The sequence below is a fragment of the Mustela erminea genome, chromosome 6, assembly GCF_009829155.1.
Source record: "Mustela erminea isolate mMusErm1 chromosome 6, mMusErm1.Pri, whole genome shotgun sequence".
Taxonomy (NCBI): Eukaryota; Metazoa; Chordata; class Mammalia; order Carnivora; family Mustelidae; genus Mustela; species Mustela erminea.
Window position 1 is genome coordinate 22,222,684 of NC_045619.1, and position 13,519 is coordinate 22,236,202.

The 13,519-nt window shown below is 40.5% G+C and overlaps 1 protein-coding gene across 5 annotated transcripts in view; it reads right to left on the reverse strand.

Annotated features, from left to right (window-relative positions):
* APAF1 (apoptotic peptidase activating factor 1) overlaps nt 1-13,476 on the reverse strand; it is an 87,453-nt gene extending 73,977 nt beyond the window's left edge. The window contains exons 1-5 of one of the 5 annotated variants that reach the window (XM_032346683.1): nt 13,433-13,476; nt 10,158-10,296; nt 9,701-9,875; nt 9,318-9,510; nt 8,260-8,457 (exon numbers count right to left, since the gene is read on the reverse strand). In XM_032346683.1, coding sequence (XP_032202574.1) covers nt 8,260-8,457; nt 9,318-9,510; nt 9,701-9,838 — 529 coding nt within the window. In that variant the 5' untranslated portion in view covers nt 9,839-9,875; nt 10,158-10,296; nt 13,433-13,476. The other 4 variants (XM_032346685.1, XM_032346682.1, XM_032346680.1 and 1 more) reach the window with 4 other exon arrangements.
* Between the last annotated feature and the right edge of the window lie 43 nt (nt 13,477-13,519).

Genomic DNA, 13,519 nt, shown 5'->3' on the forward strand with positions numbered 1-13,519 from the left:
TATAAATATGAATATCTTACTATGAGTGTCGACATGAGAAGAACTTAAATTTATAACTACAAACTTCAATATCAATGAATGAGAGCAATACCATTAACTGGGAAAGATGAGAGAAATCAATCGCAAAGGACAGACGTTAGCTGGAGAAGGGAGTATTAACCTGGAGAAGGGAGTATTAACCGTCTAGATGAGGCAAGAGAAAAGCAAGGAGAACATCTACCCATTTCCTGGTCCTGAAAAAGGAAAAAAAGTTGCCACACCCTGGAGAACAACTACAGAGAACTTGGTAGCCTCTAAGAATTGTCCAATTTCAGATAAGGAAAGGAGATAAATGATCCAAGAACAGACTGATAAGATAGGGAGTTCCCTGATCACAGAGGAGGAAATCTAGGTTAGAAAGAAAAGCTTGGGAATGAGAGGAGGCAACCTAGATCAGAATCGACAATGTACTGAACACAAACTGCATGAGAATCAAAAAAAAAAACAAATTACCAGAAAACAGAGAACTCCGCAGGAACTAAGGTAAAGATAGTGCTATGAAGCATAGTTTGATTATCACTGAAAGCTTCTGAAAGCTCCATTAGACTTCCTTCTGTGTAAGTCAACATTTTATGAAATAGTAAATCCCTGAGGTTTCCCTTACTGCTGTGTGTGTGCAGAGATTTGTAAATGCACCAGAAAAAAGCTTGGAGAGGCGCCTGGGTGGTTCAGTCATTAAGCATCTGCCTTCGGCTCAGGTCATGATCCCAGGGTTCTGGGATAGAGCCCCACATCAGGCTCCTTGCTCCATGGGAGGCCTGCTTCTCCCTCTCCCACTCCCCCTGCTTGTGTTCCCTCTCTCGGTGTGCCTCTGACAGATAAATAAACAAAATCTTAAAAAAAAAAAAAAAAACTTGGAAAAATTACTCTAAACTGTTAACCATGATTATGTCTGCTGAAGAATTTAGAATTTAGGAAAAAAGGAAGAAAGCAGGTGCAAAGAATTTTACTTCTTTCTAAATGAAAATACTATATTTTGTAAAATTTTTCAAGATTTTATTTTTAGGTAATCTCTACACCCAATGTGGGGCTTGAAATTACAACCCCAAGTTTAGAAGTTGCATGGTCTAAAGACTGAGCCTACAAGGCTCCCCTCCTTTTGTGATATTTAAAACAAATTTTAAACTACCTGTTGCTCCTAAAGTTTTGGGTTTTTTAAACATGTCTATTCTATTTAAAATTTCTTAAAAATCAGGGCACATGGGTGGCTCAGTTGGTTAAGTGTCCAACTCGTGATCTCAGCTCAGGTCTTGATCTCAAGAGTCCTGAGTTCAAGCCTTACATTGGGCTCCATGCTGGGCATGGAGATAGACAGACATATACAGACAGACAGATATCTTGCAAATCATCTCAGAGTTAAAGACAAGGGAAAGAAAGAACCTGAGGTACCATACTAGTAAATTCTTCAGATTTAAATTTATGTACCTATTACCTACACCAAAGGTCTTTCTCTCCTAAAAACAAATACCATATGATTTCACTTAAACGTAGAATCTAAAAAACATATAAGCCAAAAAAAAGGCAGAAACAGACCCATAAATACAGAGAACAAACTGATGGTTGCTAAAATGTGGGGAATGAGGGGGAAGGGGCAAAATGGGCAATGGGGAGTGGGAAGTACAGACTTCTGGTTATGGAATGAGTAAGTCCAGGGGATGAAAGGTACAGCATAGGAAATATAGAGAATGGTATTATAATAGTACTGTATGGTAACAGATGCTAGCTATAGTTGTGGTGTGTACAGCGTAACACAGCAGAGTTCTCAAATCACTTTGTTGTATACCTAAAACTAATGTAACATTGTATGTCAACTATAAGTCAACTAAAAACAAAATTAAAAAAAAAAAAAGCACAGTATGTTCAAAAGCAAAAAAAAAAAAAAAAAGTCTTTTTCTCCTAAATTTAAAACTAAAAAATTAGGGCATTAGAAACCTATGCAAGGGGTGCCTGGCTGGCTTCATCAGTAGAGCATGTGACTCTTGATCTCAGGGTCGTGAGTTCAAGCCCCACTTTGGGGAAGAGTTTACTTTAAAAAAAAAAAAAAAGAAGAAGGGGCACCTAGGTGGCTCAGTGGATTAAAGCCTCTGCCTTCAGCTCAGGTCATGATCCCAAGGTCCTGGGATCAAACCCCGCATCAGGTTCTCTGCTCAGCGGGGAGCCTGCTTCCCCCTCTCTCTCTGCCTGCCTCTCTGCCTACCCGTGATCTCTGTCAGATAAATAAATAAAATCTTTAAAAAAAAAAAAGGGAAGAAAAGAAAACTATGCAAGAAAATTAAAACACTGCTAACTTTACAAAGAAAGATAGGGATCAAATGACCAACTGATTTGCAAATCTCCTACTGTCACAATATGATAGTTAAATGCTTAAGTATTAATTCCACATTTCAGAAAGAATGTAAACATCTTGACTATGGGCACAAGAGGGAGCAATTTAGCCTTGAATGAGGCTTATACCTGTAATTCATTCAAAGAAACTTATTCACAGAAAAACTGCCTTTAATCAGAGAAAAATTAACCCCATCTCAATTTCACATGTGACTTTTCCTAGTAGTAATTAAAAATCTAACAGCATCTGGGGCACCTGGGTGGCTAAGTCTCTTAAGTGTCTGCCTTTGGCTCAAGTCATGATCCCAGGGTCCTGGGATCGGGCCCCACATCTCTTTTAAAAAAAAAAAAAAAGCAAAAGTATCTACTCTTGAACTAGTAGATACATTAAAGCAGATTCCAAAAACATTAATGAACTAAATATGAATGGTAAGGATTACTTAAGCAAAGTTCAAGAAGCACAAATTAAAAGACACCAAAATTTGTTAATTTAACTAAATCAGAATTAAAACTTGTTAAAGACATTCAGGATAAAGTTAATACAGATAAATAAAAATATTTATATAGTCTAAAACCAACAAGGCCTAATATCTAGAATATAAAAGAAACTCCTAGAAAGCAATGAAAAAAAGATAGAAATCTCAATGGAAAAACAGACAAATGATACAAACAAAACTTATTAAAAAAGGAAACTCAAAAAGCTAAAAAGCTTATGAAAAAATAGTCAAATTCAAGTTAACAGAGAAATGCAAATGTTTTGGCCTGGCAAAAATTATAAAGCTAGATGAGGAAAATTATAAAGCTAGATAAGGAAATGAGGACATAGGAGGCCTCCTACTCTACTGGTGGGAATGTACAGACTGGAGAGCAATCAGCTTTGATATTAGCATTTTCTACAATTTAGTGATTCTGCTCCTAGATACATAAACTCAAAAAATTCTCACTTCTGTAAAAGTTCAACCCCGCTTTACTAGGACAGCAAAAAGTTGGAGACAATCTATGTACCTATTAGCTAAGGGGAATGAATAATAAAACATGCTAGATGCATCCCACATAGGGCAGCAATCAGGTGTAACAAGTAAGATATACAGCCAGGAAGGATAACTCTTAAAAACAGCATCAAAAGAGACAGGAAATAGAATAAAATAATTAACACTATAACAATTATGCAAATTTACAATATCTGCCTACAAACAACAAACATTTTGCAAGAAAACATATAATACACATGTGCTTATGAAGAACATACATTAAATATACTGGAAGGGGGTGCCTGTGTGCCTCAGTTGGTTAAGCGTGTGCCTCAGTTGGTTAAGCGTCTGCCTTCACCTTGGGTTACGATCCCAGGGTCCTGGGACCAAGTCCTGCATTGGGCTCCCTAGTCAGCGGAGAGTCTGTTTCTCCCTCTCCCTCTGCTGCTCCCCTGGCTGTGCTCTCTCTATCAAATAAATAAATAAAATCTTTTAAAAAAAATTTAAAAACAAAAAATTGGAAGGAGCACCTATGGGGAGGTGTGATATTGTGATCGATATATTTGGTCATCACTGTTTGACACACAGATAAAAAACCCTTGTAATTTCTTAAATAAGAGCCATAGGGGCATCTTTTATATTTAGTTTTGTTCCCAGTTCCTGAAGTAGTTGTGGAGCTATAAAAGTGAAACTATTCATGTAACAAGCCCCTTTCAACCACACCTGAGCTTGTTAATGAAGTTATTTTTGGAAAGACTTGTTATAAGCTAAGGATGGGGACCATTGCCAGGTTGGAACTTTCAGCACCACACCCCACATCTCTCAGACCTCTGCGGAGGGAAGAGAGAATAGAGACTGAACTCAATCACCAATGGCCAATGATTTAATCAGTTGTGTCTTTGTAATGAAGCCTCCCAAAACCAGGAAACAGAGAGTCTCCGCACCGAAAGTGTGGAGAGAATGGTACACTAGAGAGGGCATGGAAGCTCTGCACCTCTTCCCATTTACTTTGCTTTCTGCATCTCTTCCATCTGGCTGTTCCTGGGTTATAGCCTTTTATAATAAACCAGTAATGTCATAAGTGAAATGCTTTCCTGAGAAAGCTGCTCTAGCAAATCAATCAAATCCAAGGAAAGGGAATCTCCAATCTATAGCCATTTGGTCAGATGCACATGTAACAACCTGAACTTGCTAGGGCACCTGGGTGGGTTAAGCCTCTGCCTTCGGCTCAGGTCATGATCTCAGGGTCCTGGGATTGAGCCCCACATCAGGCTCTCTGCGCAGCGGGGAGCCTGCTTCCCCCCCTCTCTCTGCCTGCCTCTCTGCCTGCTTGTGATCTCTCTCTCTCCCCCATCAAATTAATTAATTAATTAATTTTTTTTAAAAACCAACCTGGACTTGTGATTGGTTATCTGAAGGGGAGGGGGGCAGGAGGGCCCTTAACCTGTGGGCTCTGTCACTATCTCCATGCACATAGTGTCAGAATTGAATTAAATTATAGGACACCCAACCAGTCTTAAAGTTATCGGATGTGCGGAAAACCTACACATCTACTGTCAGAAATGAAATAGTGCTGTAGTTGTATAGAGTAGACACAATGGAAAAGTATGTTTTTCCTTAGAAGAAGGAAAGGAAAATGAGGATGGGAAGTTTTTAAAAGGAAATAAACACAGGAAGAAACTAAGGCTTATACAGACCCAATACCATACTGGGTGTGAACTAAGGAATGTTTAACTCAATGCTCCATATGTAAGATATCATAGAAGTATATGAGTGATATTAAGCACACTATGTACTGGACAACTGCTATCTTCTCAAAACAAAGTGGTTAAAAATCTATTCTGAGGGGCGCCTGAGTGGCTCAGTGGGTTAAAGCCTCTGCCTTCAGCTCAGGTCATGGTCTAAAAGTCCTTGGATCAAGCCCCACATCAGGCTCTCTGCTCGGCAGGGAGACTGCTTCCCCCCTCTCTCTGCCTGCCTCTCTGCCTACTTGTGATCTCTCTCTGTCAAATAAATAAAATCTATTCTGAGACCACAATTTATATAATACGACTCCTGGGGAATTATTCCATAAATCGTTGGTCATTTTAACCCCCAAAACTGAAAACTCACCCTAATAATCTAGAGTTATTTAAACTAATTGAGGGGCACACTTTTAATCTTTAAATTAGTGTGCTACAATTTTTTTTTTGAAGATTTTATTTATTTGACAGAGAGAGATCACAAGTAGGCAGAGAGGCAGGCAGAGAGAGAGGGGGAAGCAGGCTCCCCGCTGAGCAAGGAGCCCGATGCGGGGCTTGATCCCAGGACCCTGACATCAACCCGGAGCAAAGGCAGAGGCCCAACCCACTGAACCACCCAGGCGCCCCAGTGTGCTACAATTTTTAAAAGGAAATTCATAATACTACAAGGAAAATCCATTTTTTCACACTAAAAGAACTTAATCGTCTTTATCCTGAAACACCCTTGGTGATCAACTTTGTAGTAGAATAAATGAGTGAGTGAGTGAATGAGTAAGTCTTCAAATAAATCCTTAGCCCTAAGACTTGCATGACTTGCACAAAACCTAATGACAAAGGGGAAAGTGGGCATATTTCTAACCAAAGTATGATCAATAGCGCTAAGGGCTGTGAAGTACAAACTAAAGCCCAGGTGAGTACAACAGATGTGCCCTAATCTCCATCCTTCTAAACCTCTTAGAGGCTTATCATTTATTCCAACATTTTGTCATCTCATCATAAACTCTCTTTACTGCCTGTTCTATATTGTAAAGAAAAAAGTTATTAACAACTAGAAGTCAGGACCAATCTTTAAATACTCCTTGAAGTCACTAATGAATAGAGGCAACCAAAGACTGATGAAGGCGTGTAACTATTCCCAGTGAATACCCTGGGAACCCAACAGATTCACTAAGGTCACCTGCCAGATGTCCTAAATGCTCTTCTACACAGTATGCCCTTTCCTATTCCAGTAACTACCCAGTACCTTCCCACCTTCCCTACTCTCCCATCCCTACCTAGTCCACCTGGCAAACTTCTATCTTTCCTCCAAACTCCAGTTAAAATGTCATGTCATTCAGGAAGCCTGTCCTGTCCATCCTCTTCCCCATGAGAGAGAATTTTTTTTCCTTCCTTTGCTATAATTGTACCATATACTTGTTTCTACTGTTCAATTTATCACATATAATCTGTTTACATATTTGTCTCTCCTTTTTTTTTTAAATGAAGCATGCCCTTTCCAGGGAGTTTTTTGTTGTTTTAACTTTTTTTTAATCTTATTTATTTGCCAGAGAGAGAGAGAGCAAGCACAAGCAGAGGTAGGAGCAGAGGGAAAAGCAGGCTCCATGCTGAGCAAGAGCCTGCTGTGAGACAATCCCAGGATCCTAGCATTATGATCTGAGCTAAAGGCAGATGCTTGACTAACTGAGTCACCCAGGTGCCGCTTTATCTCCTACTTGACTATGAACAAATTTCTTAGATGCACAGACTGGGCCTTCTTTTTTTGTCAAGCTCCACAATAGTCTCTCAAACATTTACTGAATACATGAATACCTGAAGCAGAAAAAGAGTCATTAGATGTCGAATGAATCTGTAAGCCTATCAGCAGGAGCACCTGGCTGGCTCAATCTGTAGAGCATGAGACTCTTGATCTTGGGGTTGTCAGTTTGAGCCCTATACTGAGTGTAGAGATTACTAAATAAATAAATAAACAAATAAATGTTTATCCTCAAAAACCCATCAGATGCCATAGTCAACTCCCATTTTTTTCTTTTTCTTGGGGATTACACATAAGGTAGACAAGTTACTAAAGATTTTTATTTTTAAAGATAAGCAACTGAAAAAACTAATTACAGAAATAGAATTAGTATTTTTTTAAGATTTTATTTATTTATCTGATAGACAGAGATTGCAAATGGGCAGAGAGACAGAGGAGGAAGCAGGCTCAGCAGAGAGCCAGATGCGGGGCTTGATCCCAGGACCCTGGGATCATAACCTGAGCCAAAGGCAGAGGCTCTAACCCACTGAGCCACCCAGGTGCTCCTGGAATTAGTATTTTAATACACGATGCCAAATACATGGGAGAATCACTCACTAGGAGAATCATTAATGGAACTGGGTTTCCAAAAACCTTTCTCTACAGCACTCAACTAACTGGAGAGTGTTAAGTCCAGTACTTCTGAAAAGAAGGAATATAAGCTAGACAACCTTCGAAGATCCTTTTCAACTCTACAATACCCTCCAATTACTAAGATACAAGGGAACTAGCTTCAACCCAGTGATAATAAGTACCATCTGATAATATATGAATTTATTAGCCTAGTTAGCCAAGCCTCCTTGTGACAGGTACAAAATAAATTCCAAATTTAATCATGCCTGGGGTAGGCAGATTAACAGCCCCTGGAAGATGTTCACATCCTAATCCACAGAACTTGTAATTATGTCACCTTACATGACAAAAAGGACTTTGCAGATGCAATTAAATTAAGGATTTGGGATGAGATTATCCTGGATCATCCAAGGGATCCTAGAAGAGAGAGGCAAAAGGTGAGAGTCAGAGAAAGAGATTTGATGACAAAAGCAAAGATCAGAAAGAGAGAAAAAGATCTGAAGACACTATTATATACCACCGGCTTGAAAATGAAAGAAGGAACCATAAGTCCAGGAATGCAGGCACCTCTAGAAGCTGGAGAACACAAGGAAAAGGATTTTCCCTAGAGCCTCCAAAAGAACTCAGCCCTGCTGACACCCTGACTTTAGCCCAGTAAGAACTACTTCAGACTTCTGACTTTCAGAACTGTCCAATAATAAATTCGTGTTGTTTTACGCCCCCAAATTTTTGGCAATTTGTTATAGCAGCAATAGGAAACTAGTATCATGCCTAAAGAATCTCTCTTTAGACACCAACACATGGTAATCAAACTTACCATCTAAGAAAAAATGATCTCGAACAGATTCTGCAGCTAAAACAGATTTCCCACAACCTGCCATTCCATATATGACGACCCATCCTGGTTCACCATTCAGTTTGAGCAGGTTCTGCTGAATTGCATTCACCAGCTTCTTCCTGGTAACAAAAACCACCGGCCTCTGTGGCACTCCACCTTCACATAAGACTGTCTTCACTGAAATCCAAAACGAAACAAGTATGAGTGAATAGAACTCTGAAATGGTTACTCAAGTTATACCATAAAACCAAAAGAAAGCAAAGTTGAGGGGCGCCTGGGTGGCTCAGCGGGTTAAAGCCTCTGCCTTCGGCTCAGGTCATGATCTCAGGGTCCTGGGATTGAGCCCCGCATCAGGCTCTCTGCTCAGCAGGGAGCCTGCTTCCTCCTCTCTCTCTCTCTGCCTGCCTCTCTGCCTACTTGTGATCTCTGCCTGTCAAATAAATAAATAAAATCTTTAAAAAAAAAAAAAAAAAGAAAGCAAAGTTGAGCCTTTACCCTCAAAACTCCCAGGAGAAGAAAACATGGAGCATACTAACCTTAACATTCTTATTTAGCAGAACAAAAACATGTATTTTTCAAAATGACTGACAATGCAAAGCTCCACCTATATCTGCCCTTACACAACCTATTCCTTTCTGACTATCCAATCTCTTTTTCTCATACTGAAGACTAGAAGGAACGGTGTAAAGGAAACGTGGAATTTTTTTCAAGAACACGATTTCTAAACATTCTTATTCTTTCCTATGCATGAACTCAATACACACAGAATTGGAGAAGAGCTTAAAGGCCTAAAAACTGTCTTTTTAATATCTAAAAGTGCCCAGTAGACAGCCCACTGGGCACGAAGAAAAATGTGCAGTTAACATGGGTGCAAAGAAAAACCTGAATTGGAAAACAGAACTATAGTTTTTTTCACATGCATTTTCAGTGAACTAATCATAATGTGTCTCTTCAACAGACTTCATTTACAGTAAGACAAACTGTAGCAATGTAGTCACTGTGATAGTAATGTAATAGAAGAAATCACGGATACAAACCATATGAAGTTATTCCACCAACTGAATCTTTGCCACCACTGGAAGAAGAGATGACAGGAATCCCACTTTGAAGAAGGGCAGCAAGATCTTTATACCCTTCATGTATTAGAGCATTGTAGAATGATATGTAGGAATAATTATCTTTTTTAAGTATCATTTTAATTAACAGAGCTGCTCGCTGCTGTTGAGTGGGCTAAAAAAATAAATAAGTAGTTTAGCATACTACAAAGAATATGTTGGTAACATAAACTAGTGGAGAACAGTGCAAGTTCTGAAATAAATGTAAGAAAATATTTTAAACTCAAATAATTATATCATACATTTTTAAATAAAAATTAGAAAGAAAAAAATTTTATAGCACAGACTTCCACAGAGGGCTTCACCTCATTTTTTACTTTTTCCTCCTCCGATACTGTTAAAACTCCATCATTAATCATACGATCCATGATGTAGGACGTTTTGATGTCCTTTTCCAGGGCTTCTCTATGTTGAAGCAAACAGTTTCGAGCTTTTGCGTCCATCCTCCCTCAAATTTTTTGATGACCGGTCAACCATGAGCTTTGGGCAAAAATCACAATATTTGTCAGGGCAATAAAGATATGAAAAGATGTGTAACCTCACTGGTAATAAGAAATAAAGAAAATAAGACCTTTTTGCAAAGATTTTCAGAAACAGATAAAACCCAGGCTTTCAAAGGTGTGAGAAAATGAGTATTCATGTGCCCCGCTTGAAAAGAGTATAAAACGGATGCAACTTTTCTGGAAAGCAATATGATAAGATATAAAACCATTTCAAGTGAGTATTCTCTCTAACCCAGAAATCCCACTTCTAGAAATTTACCTCAACAAGACATTCACATATGTATGCAAAAATATCCACAGAAAGCGTTAACAGGGGTCCCTCAGTGGCTCAGTCAGTACGGCATTTGACTCTTGATCTCGGGGTGTAAGGTCAAACCCCACACTGCGCCTGGAGCCTACTTTAACAAAAACAAAAACAAAAAAAAGAGTTAATGGAGAATGTTTAGGTGAGGTGGAAAAAAGATGAAAACAAAACAAAAATTTAAAAAACAAGCAAACATGAAAACAACCTAAATGCCCATCTTTCTGAATATGGATTAAAAAAATCAGAGCATGTATATAAAATAGAGTATTATACAGCCATTTAAAATAAGACCCTTCTCCATGTACTGACATGGAAAGATGTTCACTGCACACTGCTCATTTAAAAAAATCAGAAATGTGATTCCATATACAGCACAAATTATGCATTAGCATCATATAAATACATAGGGAGACATTAGGAAGTCTACTCAACATAACATACTTGGGGTTACTTCTAAGTAGCAAGATTTAGGGGTTTCTATATCATTTCCATAGTCTTAATTTTTTTCAATTTACATTTCATATTTATAATATTTTAAAAAGATTTTTATTTATTTACTTGAGAGAGAGCATGAGAGGGGAGAGGGTCGGAAGGAGCAGTAGACTCCCCCCTGAGCAGGGAGCCTGATTCAGGACTCTATCCTGGGACTCCGGGACTATGACCCAAGCCAAAGGCATTGCCCAACCAACAGGGCCACCCAGGTGCCCACTTTTTTTATAATTTGTAAATTGCTCTTATGTCTTAAAATGCACAACCTTCTTTAGGTAACTAAAAACATTTTTGTATCTTCTTTTTAAGATTTTTATAAATAACAATCATACTGAAATCCTAATGTTTAGAAACTTGTCTTTACCCAATATGAGACTAAACAGAGCATTGTTCTCACTCAAGGTGAGTGTCAGCTCTAGGTCTTCATCTGTAAACACATTTCTCACGAGCTTACTCCATTAATGTTTCAGCTGAGCTGCTAAGTATGAAAAAGCAGCAGAAAATACTCACTGATGTCATTCCTCAGATTAAGAGGATACAAAGAGAGGCACCCGGGGGTTCAGAGTCAGCTGAGCGTCTGACTTTTTTTTTTTTTTTTTAAGATTTTATTTATTTGACAGAGAGAGAGATCACAAGTAGGCAGAGAGGCAGGCAGAGAGAGAAGGGGAAGCAGGCTCCCCGCTGGGCAGAGAGCCCGATGAGGGGCTCGATTCCAGGACCCTGGGATCATGACCTGAGCTGAGGCAGAGCTTAACCTACTGAGCCACCCAGGCGCCCCTGAGCATATGACTCTTGATTTTGACTCAGGTCATGATCTCAGGGTCGTGAGATTGATGGAGCCCTGCATCAGGCACCATGATGAGCATGGAACCTGTGTAAGATTCTCTCTCTCCCCTTCGGGGCACCTGGGTAACGAAGTCCATTAAGTAACCACCTCAGGTCCTGATCAAAGCATTGTGAGATCCAGTCCTGGGTCTGGCTCCACACTTGGGGAGTTTGTTTCTTAAGTTTCTCTCTCCTTCAGTTCTTCCCCCGACATGAAGTATTTATCCTATTCTCTCGTTCTGTCTCAAATAAATAAATAAATCTTAAAAAAAAAAAAAAAAAGAGTTCTCAAGAGTTCTCCCTCTCCCTCTGCCCTCCCTCCCACCCCTACTCTAAGAAGTTTCTACCAGCTTTATTTCAAATACAATGCAAAATTTTCCATGGGTATAAAACCCAATCCGAATATTTGCAGGTTTTTAAAAACATTAACAGAACTCTACCCAATGTAGTCAGTGTCTAAACGTGTTCAGTAATTTATTCATTTAATAAACATTTGAGCCCCTCCTCTGTGCCAGGCCCTGAAGTCTACAGAGAAGATTAAATCATATCCCTGAAGGAATTCATAATCTAGTGGGAGAGAAAAATTTGAAGAGATAATTAGAATGTGATGTCCTAAGTGCAAAAATATGGATAAGCACAAATAATTTAGAGTGTATAAAAGAAGAGGGATAATCATTAAGTTTCAACAATGACTATATATTTGCAGCACTTGCAAACATGGGAAAATATAGCACTTGTCTATACTTGTCAAGGTTCACCAAATGCCCAGTACTAGCATGAAACTGAAGGATAAAAGAAAAAGTTATGATCAGAATCAAGGCTACGGTATTTTTCAAACGTTACTAACGTTTTACGACCTCAACTGAAACAAAACATTCCTTAATCATTAGTTAATTTTTTAGGGTGTATCAAATTGCTAAACAGACACCTCTGACAACCTGAAACTAATTTCCAATTTTCCCCTGCCGTATTAAAACCAAATATGTACATTTTAAATACGTTTTTAAACTCTGAACAAATCCTAATATTACGAACAAATTCTCAGCGTCCCACCTCCTGTAACCACATCAAAATATAAAACTTAAACTCTTCAAAGATGTGATATAGAGAGTAAAGAGAATTTCATCCAGGGAAACCGTAACAGTTGGCCGCTTCCTCTTTCTGTAGTTTCTCTTCCTGGTACAGGAGCAGGATGGTTATCAACTATTCCCCGTAACAGAATTCTGAGTCCCTGAAATCGGCTACTGAACCTCCAGAGAACCCAGCTCCGACAGAAAAGCGAGGCGCCAACTTACCCAAACCTGTGCACAACGGTTTTATTGGGAAAGACAGCCCTGCAAGGACAGACAGACTGGGAAGTCCAGGTGGGGGGTGGGGGCGCGGCTGGGGAGGTAAGCAAAGGGGGCTTCCTAAAGAGAACGCAGGGATCGGCGCGAGGCCCCGGGGCAATTCCGGGCCTCCCAGGTGCCCCTCCAGAGCCTTCTCAGTCCGGGGCGCCTCAAGACCCCCGGAAACCTCTGCCCCGCGGAGAGGTAGACGTCACCCCCACTGACCCACCACACAGTCCCGGGTCGCCGAGGTGAGGCCGGGTCTGAGGCCCGCCCTTCGTGGACCCCACCCCAGGCACAAAGGGAGGAGGGCCACTCGAGCAGCCTCTCGCTCTTTCCTTCCAGCGGCAGCTGCACCCCGGCCGAAGTCCGGCGCCACTCCGGACTCCGCCTCGACTTCAGGTCCTGGCAGGTCGCTGACGGCCCAGACGTCTCACCTTCGGCTTCCTCGCCCCTTCAGTCCAGGAATAAAAGAACCAGCGTCCACTGGAAACCTCCTCCTCCCCGCCCCAGAACCGCGGAGCAGTCAAAACGCACCGGGCCCGCCTAGCCAGGACAGCGCGCGCCCGCGCACGCAAATATACACACCCCGAGCCGCCGAGAAGCGGCCGTCGCCGCGCGCGCTCCCTCCGCCGCTAGTGCCCGCGCGCGTCTGAGGAAGCACGCTCCGCCCCA